The sequence below is a fragment of the Mercenaria mercenaria genome, chromosome 2, assembly GCF_021730395.1.
Source record: "Mercenaria mercenaria strain notata chromosome 2, MADL_Memer_1, whole genome shotgun sequence".
Classification (NCBI taxonomy): domain Eukaryota; kingdom Metazoa; phylum Mollusca; class Bivalvia; order Venerida; family Veneridae; genus Mercenaria; species Mercenaria mercenaria.
The window spans coordinates 86550327-86568827 of NC_069362.1; the positions used below are offsets into that span (position 1 = coordinate 86550327).

General features: G+C 35.5%; 1 protein-coding gene across 5 annotated transcripts in view; it reads right to left on the reverse strand.

The window, feature by feature from the left end:
• The window catches only part of LOC123564495 (sodium/hydrogen exchanger 9B2-like), a 50667-nt gene that overhangs the window by 16442 nt on the left and 15724 nt on the right, over positions 1-18501 (reverse strand). For 3 of the 5 annotated variants that reach the window (XR_006688993.2, XM_045358129.2, XM_045358127.2), the window contains exons 2-6: positions 12205-12637; positions 11571-11661; positions 9506-9688; positions 8692-8867; positions 5204-5310 (exon numbers count right to left, since the gene is read on the reverse strand). Coding sequence is in view for 4 of the 5 variants with exons in the window: in XM_045358129.2 (XP_045214064.2) it covers positions 5204-5310; positions 8692-8867; positions 9506-9688; positions 11571-11661; positions 12205-12631 (984 nt within the window). In the remaining variant the exon portion in view is untranslated. Of the gene's footprint in view, positions 1-5203; positions 5311-8691; positions 8868-9505; positions 9689-11570; positions 11662-12204; positions 12638-14284; positions 14511-18501 lie in introns of those variants that run through there. The other 2 variants (XM_045358130.2, XM_045358128.2) reach the window with 2 other exon arrangements.

Consider the following 18501-nt stretch of genomic DNA (forward strand, 5'->3'; position numbering starts at 1 on the left):
TCAAAGGTCAAGGTCACAGTGGCCAATGTTAACTTTTTGCATGAAGGCACTACTCGCAAACCACTGCACCCAGGACCTTCAAACTTCACATGCTGATAGTACTTATTGAGTACACCACCCCTACTGACTTTGGGGTCACCAGGTCAAGGTCACAGGGGCCAACGTTAACTTTTTGCATGAAGGCACTTTACTCGCGAACCACTGCACCCAGGACCTTCAAATTTCACATGCAGATAGTACTTATTGAGTACACCACCCTACTGACTTTGGGGTTACCAGGTCAAAGGTCAAGGTGCTGCGGGGGCATTTGTCACCATTAATGACAACTCTTGTTTGTGTGTTTTTTTTTCGACTTAGACAGTGAACCCAGTCGGGATTTTCCGACGGACTTTGGTTGGTCCCCAAGTAGATCTACCAAACGGTTGGCATTGACCCGACCCCTAACCCTGACTTAAAAAATCAGCCGCAAAAAATGAGGAAGTCGAAAGTTTCCAAGTTCCCAGAATAATGCACTTTTTTTAGATTTTCACTATTCACCATCTCATTTTTCAGCTCTTAGACTACCAAATAAAATCATATATTTTTCTCTAAAGGGCTTTAAATGATGGACAGGGGTTACGGAGTCAATATGCAAAAGATTACAGTCAGATTCGAACATTTTTCCTCTCACCCCTAGGGTCCGGGTGTCGGATATGTTTCTGATATCGAATTTTTGAAATCGAAATTAAAGTGTCAAAACCTGTATTTTTCTCGTAGGGTTTGACATTTTTAGCCCAGCTATTACTAAATACTACACAATAAAAGATATTCGGAAACGCCCTGGTTGGGTCAGACCAGTCTCTAGAGGGGTTCGGGCCCCGGGCCTGAAATCATTTTTTTTTTAGATGGTCATTTTCAATCAAATATTACGGCAAAAGTACTAAAGATATCATAATAAAAGTTATCTGTAGCCTAATAATTTCCAGTAACTATTTCATAGGTAAAGCACAAGGTTCAAGCCTGATCCTAAGGGTCGCCTGGGTGTCAGGTCCAAACGTAGAAAGAAACCGGTTATTATACCTTATTTATCTAAAAAAATATTTTTCAACAACTAAAGTAACACGGTTCGGTTTATATCTATTATTTTGAAAATAAATAGATTCAGGTAAGTTTTGTCAGTCTGTACAATCTGTAGACTTGATATAGGGACCGTGTAACGGTAATTTTTGTCGCATTTTTATCGAAAATTTCATCAATTTCATCTTGTTATAAAAAGCGTTGGGAACAAGATATCAAACTGAAATTTCTTTTTTCAAGTACGGTTGGAACTATCATTTAAACGAATATGAAAATCATTTTTCCCCGACGGACACGCCGTCGGAAACATTTGCTGAGCTTTGGCATTTTTGGCTTGTAAAATATTAGCCGTAAAATAAGGAAAACATGCTTATATAATATATTTATTTTGCGTTAATAACTGCAAATAAAAACTTAAAGGGATGGACCTTGTCGGAGAGTCATATCTTCATAACCTTATGTCCGATTTTAATAACTTATACTTTGTTGCAAAGGGCAAGCCAGGACGTACAGGAAGCAGGCCAAATATGAACTTTTCAAAACAGTTAAGGCAGTCCAGTGAGACGGCTCTCCTGTTCGGACCAGCTTAGTCTTGGCCTGCATCCTATCGCATAAAACAAGTTTAGTCGCATTCTAAGACCTGTCCTGAGCCCTGGTGGCATCAAATGGACTTGTAAGTAGTTTGAATGTAAAGCTTAGATATCTACCAACATCCATGTATGGTATAGGGGATTCGACTGAGTCCAAAGCCTTCCAGACATGGTAAAAAGCCGTATTTTCTATGTTGGGGGCATATCTTGTAGCCATATATGACATGCCCTGACCTCTAGGGCTATCCTAGGTACTAAAACAGGGTTTCAATCGGTAGCCAGGAATTGCACCTATACAACCATGTAGGATATATGTATATTTCTTTGGCATAAAGGCTCGAATCCGGTCGAAAATGTCAAAATACGAAGCTGGAAGACAAAATGGTGTCCTTATTCGACCCTACAGACCTACATGACCATGTATGATACATGTATATATCATGGTCATACGGGTTCGAATCGAGTTTAAAGCCTTTCAGACATGGTCAAAATTGACATATTTTCTAAATTTGAACACTTCCCGGTGACCTTAAATGGCCTGCCTTGACCCTTATGGGTACGTCAGTTCTCAAACTTGGTCTCTCTCGGTAGCTAGGACTCATACCTATACGACTATGTATAATATATATATATTTCTTTGGCAGAGGGGCTCGAACCCGGTCAATAACCTTTTAGACATGGTCAAATACGTAGTTAGAAGACCAAATAGTGTTCTTATAGGACCCGCCCGACCCCTAGGGCTATCCAATGTACTCGAACATGGTGTCAATCGATAGCCAGGATCCATAACTACACATCAATGTATGAAAAGGGTGTATGTTTTGGTGATACAGCGTCGAACTTTATTGAAATTCTTTCCGACGTGGTCAAAATAGGCAGACTTTCTAAGTTCGAACACTACCTTGTGACCCCTAGGGCTATCCTAGGTACCCGAACAGGGTCTCAGTCTTTAGCTAGGACGTATGCCTACAAGACCATGTTGATAACTGTATATATCATGGTCATAGGGGTTCGAGCCGGGTCTAAACCCTTTCAGTTATGGTCGAAATTGTCATATTTCGCAAGCTTGAACATTGCGTCGCTGTGTTTTTCACGAGGTGAAAATGGACGTTGCACCGGAGAGGGAGCAGTTAATTATTATACGGCGACCTCTGTCGTAATAATGAGGACTGGTTCTCGGCTTCGTTTTATAACATCAAAATTATTATGAGAACAATCTTATTATGTTGCAGTCATTATTATGAGGACGATTATATGTTTGATAATCAACATTTCATTGTGCGAATGATGTTCGTTTTTATCAGACACTTAGATAAGATCCTATCTATGCCTCTGTTTTTAAAGTACTGTTGATGTATCTAAATATAAACAATGTTTTGAAAACAACAAAAATGTAACATGAAATTGAATTTTGCAATTATAAAACAATCAACTCAATTTAAATTAATTTATAACTGAAACATTTTAATATTTCATTAAAAACATTGACTATAGTATCATCATTAAAATGATATAATGTTAATGTACATACAAATAGGGACTATTACAACAGCCTTGCGGGTGCTGACGCTCATCTGATTTTTTTTGTATAATAGAAATATTGTCCTACCCATGATTTTCTAAGTCTAAAAAGGGCCATCATTCTTGCAAAAAGCAGGATAGAGTTATGTTTCTTGATGTACAGTGTCCACTTATGATGGTGAAAAACTGTTGCAAGTTTTAAAGCAATAGCTTTGATAGTTTATGAGAAAAGTATACTTAAACATAATACTCAACCAAGAAAATGATTTTCTAAGTCCAAAAGGGGCAATAATTATTGCAAAAAGCAGGATGGAGTTATGTTGCTTGCTGTACAGGGTCAGCTTACGATGGTGAACAAGTGTTGCAAGTTTCAAAGCAATAGCTTTGATAGTTTAAGAGAAAAAGTTCACCTAAACATAAAACTTAACCAAGAAATCTGATGTTTTCTAAGTCAAAAGGGGCCATAAATCTTGCAAAAAGCAGGATGGAGTTATGTTTCTTGCTGTACAGGGTCAGCTTATGATGGTGAACAAGTGTTGCAAGTTTTAAAGCAATAGCTTTGATAGTTTAGGATAAAAGCTGACCTAAACATAAAACTTAACCAAGAAAACTGATTTTCTAAGTCCAAAAGGGGCAATAATTCTTGCAAAAAGCAAGATGGAGTTATGTTTCTTGATGTACAGGGTTTGCTTATGATGGTAAACAGGTATTCCAAGTTTCAAAGCAATAGCTTTGATAGTTTAGGAGAAAAGTTGACCTAAACATAAAACTTAACCAAGAAATCCGATATTTTCTAAGTACAAAAGGGGCCATAAATCTTGCAAAAAGTAAGATGGAGTTATGTTTCTTGCTATACAGGGTCAGCTTATGATGGTGAACAAGTATTCCAAGTTTCAAAGCAATAGCTTTGATAGTTTAGGAGAAAAGCTGACCGAAACATAAAACTTAACCAGCCGACGCCGACGCCGACAACCGCTCAAGTGATGACAATAACTCATCATTTTTTTTCAAAAAATCAGATGAGCTAAAAATGTGTGAATTGGCGGCTATCCCCTTCCATATGATGCTGACGTCGTTTATTGTGTAGGAGACGTTGGTCAAATTGACTTGTATATATAGTAAAAGAAAGTAGAATTTTCGATGTTTCGACAGGAAAGGCTAACATGTGATAAGAAGAATATTACATTTATCACTTTCCACATTTGATTTATTAAACTCGCTGAATAAAATTGATAAAATGCTCAGCAGTCTACTCAGCCTCGCATTTTATTATTTTATTCAACTTGTTTAATAAATTCAATATGAAAAGACACTAATGTAGAATCCTCTATTTAAATCATAAACCTACTTTAAGAATTTAAGTCATTCAGTTCTACATGTGTTTTAGCAGAGACAAATTAAAGATTGTGCTGACGATGTAAAAGCCATACTTGTCATCAACATTTATGATTAAGTCACCAGACGATTAACATAGTTTTCCCATTATTCCTAAAAGCAACTATAAACTTGGAAAAAAAATGCCAAAAGTAAATTTACATTTATCCTTTAATCGTACATGTCCCAGCACCAACCTCAAACCTAATTTTGTGGATGGGAACACGGTTATCTGATTATGGATGCTGTATATTTTATTCTTATATGCTTGTCTCTGTTAAAACACACTTACGCTAGAATGACAATACGTTAACGTGCGGTGACGTCAAAGTTCTTGTTGTGACCAAGAAAGAGCGCTTCTCTATTTTATCTACTGTTTTAGATTAAGGACATATTAGAATTGAAATAATTTATAGCAAAACCGTGTTTTAACACTATTTATACACTTGGGTGGTAATACTTCGTACAAATAATTTCACTCTGGCTGCACCCTCGTGAAATTATTAAGCCCGACGTATAACCGCCCATCCTGCATAAATTGTGTTAAAACACTCTTACTATAAATTATTTCTTAAATATATTTCGGGAGGGATAAATATATCCAAAATATCTCTTAATCTACAAGTCCTCAGTGGAAAATTACAGTATGACTGTATACTTACACTAGCCCTGTTTGGTATATACCAGATAAGAATTCCACCCACAATACCATATACTACACCAGCTATTGCCTCCAAAGGACCCTTTACTATAGATAGTGCTAGGTCACCTGAAAAATAGAGAAACTATTTTACCATGCTTGCTAGAGATACTATATTATTATACCTTATGTAAATCATGCTCAATGCAAATTTGTCATTGGTTCAACTTGAATACATTATAAAATCACTTATTCATTATGTAATGGCAGGGTCCATTTTTTGTCGTATCTTTTAATAACTTGTTGCCATAGCCTCCACATTTGTTGCCATCACAACAAAATAAAAGAACATGCATAATTCTTCGTATTGCCATCTACCGGTGCACTAAGTGTCATGGAAAGGCATCTTTTACTTCTAAAGAGATTCCAGGATCCCACTTTGCCACTTTTTGTTGTATTTTTTTTGAAAATTTGTGGCCAAGGCAACAACATTTGTTACAAAAGCAACAAAACAAAAGCATGTGCATATTCTCTATTTTATCCTCTATAGATCCAAGTTTCATGTAAATATGTCTTGCACTTTTAAATTCACTGCAGGATCCCACTTTGTGAGACAGACGGACTAACAGACTGGAGGCAAACCTTAAGTCCTCTCAGGTGAGTCACTAGGAGGCCACTAAACAGAATACTATAAAACTGTTAATGTGCATGAACCTATTTATATCATATACTTTCTGACATTCCACATTTTACTGATTATTATTTTAATAAATCTTTTAAACCAGTATGTTGATGATTTTAATACTACTTACATCCATTATATTTCTGGAAATGTAAAACATTTCAAAGTGAAAAATTAATCAACATTCACCTTAACCTTCATCCAGTGGTTCTTTTATTTAAAAAAAAAAAGAAAACAATCTCAAAAGAGGTTATAATTCTTACAAAATGCATGTGAGGGTTTATAATATGGCTCTTGATCTTCTTTACTCCTGTTTTAAAGCTATCTCTCTTTTTAAAAGAAAAGTGGATCTGAACTAAAAATTGACAAAGAAATATTAATTTTCACAGTAAAATAAGGGAAATAATTCTGATTAATTTCACCAGAGATTATGGTTTTTAGTCTACTTAACTCAACTCATGACGATAAACAAGTGTACAAAGTTTCAAGGCTATATCTTTTAAAGTATTCAAGAAAAATGGCTATAATAAATATTTTAAGCAAGAAATACCATTTTTCTAAGTACAAAAATGGCTGTAAAAATGTATAATAGACCACTGTACTGTGGTATACTGCAATCTTTTGTACTGTTTATCTTGACCCCGCTATACCAGCCTTGGATTTTCTATCTGCTTCCAATTAGCCAAGTTTCATTTCAATTATCAATCCCAACTAAAGTAATTGAGCGGACACCACCGCTTCTATATTTAGTAACTGGCTTTTATCTTGAACTACCAACCCTATAATTATGCAATCCAAACCCAAGTTTGACCATAAGCTACTTATAGGCAAAGTTTCATTCCTAAATAAAGTAATTAGGTGGATATGGTCAGTCTGACACCATCCACCTTCCTGTTCACCCACCTCTCTGACCATCCACCTCCCTGACCACCCACCTCCCTGACCATCCACCTCCTCCCTGACCACCCACTTCCCTGACCATCCACCTCCTCCCTGACCATCCACTTCCCTGACCACCCACCTCCCTGACCATCCACCTCCTCCCTGACCACCCACTTCCCTGACCATCCACCTCCCTGTCCATCCACCTCCCTGACCACCCACCTCCTCCCTGACCACCCACTTCCCTGACCATCCACCTCCTCACTGACCACCCACCTCCCTGACCATCCACATCCTCCCTGACCACCCACTTCCCTGACCATCCACCTCCTCCCTGACCACCCACCTCCCTGACCATCCACCTCCTCCCTGACCACCCACTTCCCTGACCATCCACCTCCTCCCTGACCACCCACCTCCCTGACCATCCACCTCCTCCCTGACCACCCACCTCCCTGACCATCCACCTCCTCCCTGACCATCCATCTCCCTGTCCATCCATCTGCCTTACAACATAGCTAATTTTGAAAAATCAGATTAATAATTCTGCAACAAACTGACAAACTGATCATACAGAACAATAGGTCAACCATGAATTACATAAAAGTTATGTTTTGCACTTGACTTATAACTGGTTCAAATACTGTGACTCAACCTGCCACATGTAAAAGAGAATGCTTTGGCTTTCTTACAAAGGTCACAGAAGTTTAAATTCTGCTGGGTAATTTAACTTGACTTTCAGCCAAAGTTTGTTTACCAGGTATTTAAAATTTAATCAAAAATCAATATAACTGTAAACATCAATGTATGGTCAAATTGAACAGCTGGAACAATTATGTGACAATTTAAAATCCTGATTAAAATAAATCTGATATATATAATCATGAGTCAGCATTATTTAACCCTTAACCTGCTATATTTCTATAATGGACTGGTCCATGATTCAATTTAGGCAATACCATTTATTATTCGAAGGGGTGTTTACTGAACATTTACTGACTGAATAGCGAACAGTGCAGACCATGATCAGACTGCACGGATGTGCAGGCTGATCTTGGTCTGCACTGGTCGCAAAGCCAGAATTACTGCCGCCAGCAGGCAAAGGGTTAAACAATCATTAATAGTTAGATATCAGTTTTAGCTATATTTCAGCAAACAGACAAACAAAAAGCCTGTATCATTTAAAGGGTATACATATTTTTGGATAAAAATGAACTTCCCTACTTTGTAATTGTGACTTTTTGGCAATATGATAAATGAAATCTTGCAAAATATCTCTGTGCAGTATTTCAAAAAAAAAAAAAAAGATCTGAAAGGTATAAAAATATTTGATACAGTCTGAAGCCTTTATGATATGACTGAGGCAGTTTTTGTTAATAAGTACTACAGTTTTCTGCAGATTTGAGATTTGGGTAGTAAAGCAAGGGCAGTGGTGACGAAAGGACATTGTAAATGTAAGACCTGATGTCTGCTAAGTGCAACACAAGACCCTCTATTTCAACATTACATTAACTAATGATGCATGAACCACAATGTCAAGTGCAACACAAGTTCTACTAATTCAATATTACACTTACTTAGACATGATGTACGAACAGCAATGCTAAGTGCAACACAAGCTCTACTAATTCAACATTACATTTACCTAGATATGGTGTATGGAAAGCAATGCCCAGTGCAAAACAACATTATATTCACTTAGATACATTGTATAAATGCAATGGTAAGTGCAACAGAAGTTCTACTAATTCAAAATTACAATTACCTACTAGACAGGATTTATGAACAGCAATGCCCAGTGCAACACAAGACCCACTAATATAAAATTACATTGACCTAGACATGTTCTATGAACCAGCCTCCTTTTTGAGAAAGCACTGTAGTATTGTTCAACAACTCAAAATAGAATACATACCTTTGTAACAAACAATAAAATCTGAACGTACCTGTAGAAAAAGCAATTCCCAGTGATACACCGAATCCTGTGATAGCCAGGACATCATCTACACTTGCTGCAGCTATAACCAGTGTTGGAATTCCCTTGTCAATTCCGTAACCCCTATCTGACAGACCAAGAAGTGATGGTACCACAACAGCTGGTGATACTGCTGCCAACACAAACCTACATAAATACATAGCTCAAGATCAGACACAGTGAAAATAGGCTACCAATCACGTGCAAATATCCGTTACAATCAAACTTGCCAGAAGTAATTGAGAGGTTAGTGCCAGAAGGTCCTAAATGTCTTTTATATTTATATGTATTTAAGACCTTTTGGCTCTAATCACTGGTAATGTCTCTTCAAACTTGTTTAATTGACAATATCTTTTATTCTTTTTTTTTTTTAATCTGATAAGATTAGACAGCAGACATATAATACAGTAGTAAGTATCTATAAGAACGGAATACAAGTCAAACCTCTACAAATATGTGTACCTGGATTTCATTTCATGAGTCTTAAAAAACTTTGAATGAAATCTTTTCTGACACTGAACTATTCAGATTCTGTTTTCTGTTTTTATTTGACAAAATATGATCAAAATATTTAAAAGAGAGGTTTGACAACATGTAACAAGATAAACCTGGCTACTGAATAGCCAGATCAAAATTAGAGTAATTTACAGACATGTCTTGGTCATAGTGTTAATCTTACCTGCTGACAGAAAAAATAATTCTTTAACACCATAACTGACAATATTTTTGAATTGTATGTGCAGCAGTGTAGATATCTGCTTTAAAGTTCTTTGGAGTACACTTACCCGAGCATAATACCCCAGATCCATGGAAACCCAAGTAGGAAGTGTGCAGCAACAGCCTCTGCGAGACACTCAGCCAGACAGGGTGAAAAAGCCAGTCTAAGGACAGCCCAGGACAGCTTCATCAAGGCTTGTGGGTCCAAACCAAGACCAGCACGTATCAGAATCACAGTTAATGCTATCTGTCTGTAAATATATCCAATAAATTATAAGTAATACTGGCAACTTTTCCAAAAATACTTCAAAGTTTGGCAACAAAATTTAGTTGCAAGGCATTTTAGGTAACAATCAGAGAAGGATGTTTAAAGCAAATGAAAGGTATATTTAACTTTTTCAATACATAATAAACTTCAGCACAGTAATTTCAATCAAACTGCACAATGACTATCAGAAATACTGTTCTTTATAAAATTAGCTATTTATTATCAACTACTCTGTTTAATATATACACGTACCAAAAAATCTTTAATATTCAGTGTCTTGGTTTTCCTTTGCTTATTGTTTATGTACAAAGCATAACATTTACATCAATTTCACAACATCGTAAATATGCAAAACACCACATGGTAAACATCTGCATGACTGATGCGGCTTGTACATTTATAAGACAAATTTAAATGCCAAATGATAATTCATGTAAATGGCTAAATTTAAAGTATACAACTAAACCAATCTGAACAATCTTTAAAGACAACAAAAATGAAACAATGTGTGGAACAATTCATTTCAACTTTTATCTAACAGTATGTTTTTACTAACCTAAATACTGATGACCAACTTTCATCTAAGTTTGTGCTTACCTAAATACTGATGACCAACTTTCATCTAAGTTTGTGCTTACCTTAATGCTGATGACCAACTTTTATCTAAGTTTGTGCTTACCTTAATGCTGATGACCAACTTTTATCTAAGTTTGTGCTTACCTTAATGCTGATGACCAGCTTTTATCTACGTTTGTGCCTACCTTAATGCTGATGACCAACTTTTATCTACGTTTGTGCCTACCTTAATGCTGATGACCAACTTTTATCTACGTTTGTGCCTACCTTAATGCTGATGACCAACTTTTATCTAGGTTTGTGCTAACTTTAATGCTGATGACCAACTTTTATCTAAGTTTGTGCTTACCTTAATGCTGATGACCAACTTTTATCTACGTTTGTGCCTACCTTAATGCTGATGACCAACTTTTATCTACGTTTGTGCCTACCTTAATGCTGATGACCAACTTTTATCTACGTTTGTGCCAACCTTAATGCTGATGACCAACTTTTATCTAGGTTTGTGCTTACCTTAATGCTGATGACCAACTCTTATCTAGGTTTGTGCTTACCTTAATGCTGATGACCAACTCTTATCTAAGTTTGTGCTTACCTTAATGCTGATGACCAACTTTTATCTAAGTTTGTGCCTACCTTAATGCTGATGACCAACTTTTATCTAAGTTTGTGCCTACCTTAATGCTGATGACCAACTTTTATCTAAGTTTGTGCCTACCTTAATGCTGATGACCAACTTTTATCTAGGTTTGTGCCTACCTTAATGCTGATGACCAACTTTTATCTAGGTTTGTGCCTACCTTAATGCTGATGACCAACTTTTATCTAAGTTTGTGCTAACTTTAATGCTGATGACCAACTTTTATCTAAGTTTGTGCTTACCTTAATGCTGATGACCAACTTTTATCTAAGTTTGTGCCTACCTTAATGCTGATGACCAACTTTTATCTAAGTTTGTGCCTACCTTAATGCTGATGACCAACTTTTATCTAAGTTTGTGCCTACTATGCTGATGACCAACTTTTATCTACGTTTGTGCTTACCTTAATGCTGATGACCAACTTTTATCTAGGTTTGTGCTTACCTTAATGCTGATGACCAACTTTTATCTACGTTTGTGCTAACTTTAATGCTGATGACCAACTTTTATCTAGGTTTGTGCTTACCTTAATGCTGATGACCAACTTTTATCTAAGTTTGTGCCTACCTTAATGCTGATGACCAACTTTTATCTACGTTTGTGCTTACCTTAATGCTGATGACCAACTTTTATCTAAGTTTGTGCTTACCTTAATGCTGATGACCAACTTTTATCTAAGTTTGTGCCTACTATGCTGATACCAGGTACATTACGTAACAAACATCCTATGATCAACATTCCTGAAATACAAGTATAATTTTTGTAAGGAAAGCAATCATAACATAAGTTTAACATAATTTATCAAGCATTGCATCTTTGATACTATTCAGTATTCAAGTTGTTAAACTGTGAGGTTTCTGAATCTTAGTCTGGTGGGATAACAAGCTACACATCAGTACTGGTTACACAACAATATCAAAAAAGCTATTATTTTTCTTTATCTTCAACTTGAATTAATTACAGTTGAAACTAGGTATCTCAATCTCCAAGAGAACGGGCATTTTAGTTTGAGATAACCAAAATTTTAATTAAAATGATATTTTGAACACGTGTTTTCAGGGCGAGACTTGAAAATATCTTCAAGATAGCCAGAATTTTGAGATACACAGTTACAAAATTTCAAATATCGAGTTTTAAATGTACTTGAAACTTAATGAAAACAGAAAGAAAAAGATCTACGGGAACTTATATATCTCCATCGATACCTTTCTTTGACTAAGATATATCTGAAGTTTTAGTGATTTAGATGATTTAATGACAGCTGACAAATTCATAAAAGTTACCTAAAAGAGGTGGTAGTTTGACGTAGACAACGAGGTATCCTCCTACTACACAGGCAAAGAACATGATAACCAGTGAGAAGAAATTTCCACCTGGGAGACCTCCAGATCCAGTTAATGACATCAGAACCGCCCAGGACACAAAGAACATCACTACAAACATGATATATTTTGCTATTCTCCCATGAGGTGGGCACATGAACGTGTATTTAAATTTCTCTCCCATTGTTGCATCACTTGCTAGGGGATTGTACTTTGTTCGTAATGGCTTAGTACAGCTGTGACAGGCTGTGCGAAGTGCCAGACATTTTCTTGGTGTTTCTGGAGTCTCTCCAGCGATGCCATTGGCTGTGTTGTTCTGTTCCAATACTGTTCCGTCTGCCATTATCTTTAACTCAACATCTAGGTCTGTCTCTGGGGTCGTCATCATTCAGACCTGTAAAGGTTTAAAAGCAATTACACTCCTTTTATCATGCAACTACTATGCCAAGTGCCTGATATCACTTGCCCGATATTTATTTTGATATCAGGTCATTCAACCTCACCCCTTCCAGCCCATATTAACCTCGACATGATAATATTGATATCAAAAGACAGTAGCCTGTTCTTTTCTATATAACACATATTGAAATATGCTTGCATTTCTTTTGTATTCTTAATTAAGTACATATATACTACTGATAACATACTAGAAGTAATCAATCAAATTTAAAATATTATGAGGTAACTTTGTTGGTGAAAACTTTCAAACAAACCTATGTACACTAATGCTTTCAAGTTTATGTGTATACTGTCACTTCAGTGCAACAAGTGGGTATGTACTTCTACATGCCAGTGCAGTTATACACTTTTTGCAAAAAGTGATAAATGATTATTATATGCAAATGAAAACTTCTGCCGGAAAGACTGATCAATTTAACCGCGTTACCTCTTTGCATAAACAATATAATAATATACATGTACAAATTTGATGAGACAGCAGTTCTTATCTTTTTTCCCCATTTTTTCATAATGCTCCCAATAGCAAGTGCAGCACTACTTGAACCAGCAAAATTTTTTATAAAATTAACATTTCCCATTTCTATTTATATGCAAACTCAGAGGCACACAAATCAAACATATCCAATGTTGTTGTGTTGAACATATCTAACATAAGTTAAAATAAAATAAAAAGAATACTGTAGTACAGGTTACAGGTATGTAACCATGGCAGGACCAATATTCTGCAAAAACTTAAGAATTACATTGACTCAACGGTCAACCCTATCCAGGTCAAATAAGATAAGGGTATCACAAGTAAACAAACCCATACAAGTCAGGATATTTTACAAACCAACTAAATAACAATCAGAGAACTATGTCATGAAAAATCTGAATACTTTTCATAAAGACAGGATCTTACATTAGTCTCTTCATATTATACTATCAAATGAGGCTCTGCTGAGCATAATTATCATTTTCAATCAACAAGCACAATAAATTTAATATGGAAAGATGCAGATATAGGATTCTTTAAAATTATACTACATGTTAGCTTTTTCTTCTGAAAGAGTCAAATTTCTTCTACCTTTACAAAAAAAATTCAACCAATATCTTCATGTCAACATCAAACTGCCATTACACTAGTCTAGTGTAACATCAAAAATATAGTATAGTGTTATTTCACACCAGTGACATCAAACATGTATGTGATAATGATAATACCATGTCAATACTATGAAAAAATGCCCAGTCAGTTAATAATAATTTCTATCATTCTACTACCACTCCAAAGTTAGAAACAATTTTCTCTTGTGACATTAATAAATTGAATATAAAAGTAATACTACCAGTATATCCTCTAAAAGACAAATGTAATTTATTTCCGGATTCAATAACTCTGTCAATACACCAATATTTATCAAGTATTGACATCCATTTACTGCATTATCTTAACATCCATGCAATATATAGATTATCAAACTTTTAGTAATGGTTAATATTTTACAGTGGTAGATTTATTTCTTGAAAAAAATTGACTGGTTACTAGTATATTCTTCTATAATCAAGCTAACTTTTTAATTACCATCCAAAAATATATTACCTTATCTTTCTGTTCAAACACAAACTGTTAACATGAAGTAAATATAATTATTATTCTTTACTAACTTCTTTAACCTTCAACATCCAACTGTGTCACAGAACTATCTGGTTAGCAAAATGACTGATTGAATCGTCACAACTACGTAAAGCTATGTCTTATTTAACCATCAATTAAACATAAAAAGCTTGTTTAGCCCTGATAATTCTCGTTAAATTGACATGAAATGACCAACAAGCCATCAGATTGGTTACCGCATTGTCATTTCACCCTCCAGCCATGTTAACTTGCATTTTTAGCTTCAGGTACAAATATTTACCTATATTGTTATTTGAGACATAAAACATTGCGGACAAGCAAAAACAATATCATCTTCATGAACGTTGAAAATAAAACCATGTCATTTTTGTGATAAACTGAAATGTAAAACACGAAAAAGTCAAAGTACGTACGCTCGAGTGTATAGACCATGTATTGAATGCTTTCTTCCATGTCAAACATTACGTGCCTGTTAAACTACAAAATAATCATTATATGTCACCTTAGCGCAAAAAGTGAATAAGTCCTTCTTTAAGTCAATGGAGTTATCCACTTTTTGCACTGAGTTGACAATTAATTTAATTTAATTTAATTTAATTTAAATTTTAATTCAATTATTTATTTAAATTTTTTTTTAATGTAAGTTACAGAGGACCTAAAATTTGGAACATTTTGTTTGAGTTTGTTTACTTTAGAATAAGAATCAATTGTCTGCAGTTTGATGCTTTAATGACAGCATGAACTTCAAGAATGCATAACCTCTGGATAAGGAGCCTCAACCTAAACCCATGTATCACCCTGATTTAAAGCAACCTGAAATTCTCTCAAATTGTGTTTAAAGTTGTGCTGGTATGACACAAAAGTGGTCCTTGGTAAAAAACTTTATTTTCTCGCAGAATTTCTGTTCTTTTATGAATTCTGTTGTAATGCATAAATTTTGATGTATTATCCCTTATCATGCTGGACACAATTGATTCTGCCTTTGCTAATTAATGGTACCTTCCAAACTGAAAAATGGACAAGTTCATTACATAAATCAAGCAGGGTAACGGTTATTTGGAAAAAATCCTACAAGGAAGCAGGACATAAGATACTTAACGATCTTTGAGTGTTTTAAAAAGCACCAGCATAATTTAATAACTAAATATTAGGCACCATTCTACAGTTTGTATATAGCCACCTTGGTAGCCTAGTGGTAGAGTGCCTGCTTCGAGTGCGGGAGGTCATGGGTTCGCTCCTGGCTGCGTACTTCCAAAGATGTGAAAAATGGCACTAGTAGCTTCCTCGCTTTGTGCTCAGCGTTAAGAAGATAGAACTAGGACTGGTCAGACCAGTGTCTGTAAAATTTGACTGGGTGGGGTATCATAAGTTCATAACACGTATCTATGGGGTGGTATTTAAGTGAGGCAATGCTACAAAGTTGGGCATAGTGTTCACTGCTACAAGTAGATGCCATCATTTATATGGCTGAAACAAGAGTACAAGAATGTCACAATATACGCCCGTCGCAGCAAATTAGCAAATAGCAGCTGAGTTTGCAAATGTAATCTTAACTTTGTGGTTGTTTAGTAATTATTGTAATTCTTTTTTTTTTCTATGTCCACAAAAAAACTCCTTACCAAGTAGAGATACTTTAAAATACACCTAAAATTTGAAAGTAACATCTATGTTGTACCACAGAAAAGTGATCTTGGTTTTTTCCTACAGTCAAATATAAAAAAGTTAGTAACTTAGTTACGGTATAGGTTATTTATAGTAACAACTAAGGGAAGTTAATCTTAAAAAATTTTGTTTTTTTAAAAATCAAAAAAAAATTTGTAAGTCCACACAAGAATCCTTACCCTGTAGAGATAGGTCAAAATACACCTCAACATTGGATGTAATATGCATGTTGTACTACAGAAAAGTGGTCTCAATTTTTCCCTGTGACTAGTAATGAAAAAGTTGCAATATAAGCTATTCATAGTAACAGCAAAGGGAAGTAATTCTAAAGAAGGGACCTGTGCACGACACTCCGTCTCATGATGGTGGTTAATTGTGCCAAGTTACATCAAAATCCCTCCATGCATGAAGAAGATATGCTCCGGACAAAGTCATTTTTGAATTTGACCTTTGATCTCTAAGTGTTACCTTGACCTTAGACCTAGGGACCTGGTTCTTGCGCATGACACTCCGTCTCATGATGGTGAACAACTGTGCCAAGTTTCATCAAAATCCCTCTATGCATGAAGAAGATATGCTCCGGACAAAGTCATTCTTGAATTTGACATTTGATCTCTAAGTGTGACCATGACCTTAGACCTAGGGGCCTAGTTCTTGCGCATGACACTCTGTCTCATGATGGTGAACAAGTGTGCCAAGTTTCATCAAAATCCCTCCATGCATGAAGAAGATATGCTCCGGACAAAGTCATTTTTGAATTTTACCTTTAAACTCAAAGTGTGACCTTGACCTTAGACCCAGGGACCTGGTTCTTGCACATGACACTCCGTCTCATGATGGTGAACAACTGTGCCAAGTTTCATCAAAATCCCTCCATGCATGAAGAAGATATGCTCCGGACAAAGTCTGTGGACGCCGCCTGCCCGCCCGCCAGGCCGGGGCATTCCCATAATACGTCCCATTTTTCAAACGGGCGTATAAAATTGCCGAAAAAGATGCTTAATCCTAACAAACACATACAGACGTTCAGACGATAGGTTGATAAATATGCAATAATCGAATATGAAAATATCAACAAAAACACTTCAGTTCTACTGAACCTTCTACATTCAATAAAATTAGATTTTGAAGTTACTGACTGGGTCAGTAAAGCCTTTGCTATTATAAACAGGTTTTTTTTTTACCGACTTCAACAGTGACATACTTTGTTTAATGCATATCTTTTACATCTCAGTTAAGAAGTAAATTGTTACATATCAATTTTAAATTACATAAAAAAGAAATACCATTACAGAGATATTCAAAAGGCCTAAAGCCAGTGTTAAGTTTTACTGATGACAAGTACTGACAATTTAAGAGTTATCAACTATCCATCACCCTAGTTATCTCTCCATCTCACTTCACGACCCTCACAAATCATTTTATACTGTCAAGTTTGTCAGGGTTTGAAATAATAACTGCAACTTAATCATTGTTATATCTTTATGAATAAATATGTGCATAACAATAATGCCTAAATTGTTTTTCTTCTGTATTGTTTGGTAACATCTCATCTTTTCTCTCGGTTTAATACCAAATAGGCACTATAACAAAATGTTTCTTTTCTGCAGATTTAATGAGATTTAATAAGAAATACCTGTTAAGAATTATAAAGGTATTTTTAAAACATTTTTATAGTTCTTCGTTTGATTAAAGTAATATAAGCTAAATTCACCTCAAACTTTCAGACTGTTATGTGGGTTATTTGAGGGAATGTATATCACAATTCTTTTTAAAGGCACTTGCCTCCAGATTGTACGACATCAAAAAAGATAAAACTTTAGGTATTAAGAAATTAATGCCAAAAACTTAAGAAACCTTTGAAACTTAATTACTGACAGACTACATGCTGTGATAACTCATGACAACTCGTTGTTTTTACTATTTTGACACTGAAAATTGAAAATGGTTTGTAAACGCTTTACTTGAGGTAAACTGCCTTAATTATAAATATCTGTTATTTAGCGGTGGCATATAACATTATATTTATTCCTCTGTGGTGTATTGGTCAAGACCCCAGGAAAGTTTTTATTGCTGCGGCAGCTGACTCGGGTTTTTTTCTTAAAAGATAGTTTAGAATCGAAAAGTCATATTCTAATGTTCATGATGTGACCAAACTTCAATTTTAAAGAGAGATCAGTTTAAGCCAAAATCTGGAGGTCAATGCCTTTAAATAGCATCAAACTGGATCTGATGTTGATCTGCCTATCAGTAATCAGCTGCAACAACACAGGACTTGCCTTAGTTTGTAAATTTCTGTTGGGCAGTGTTCATAAATATGGACATAAAATTTCTTAAATATGGACATGAAATAAGTTTTTTGTTTTGTTTTTGTTGGGGTTACATCACTCAGACACAGTCATAGGTTATAAGGCAACGTTCCAGCTTTCCATGGTTCCAAGACCCAAAGTGCCCTCCTGGCAATTATTCATCACAGGCAAGCACCTGGGTAGAAACACTATATAACCTTCTGTAAGCCA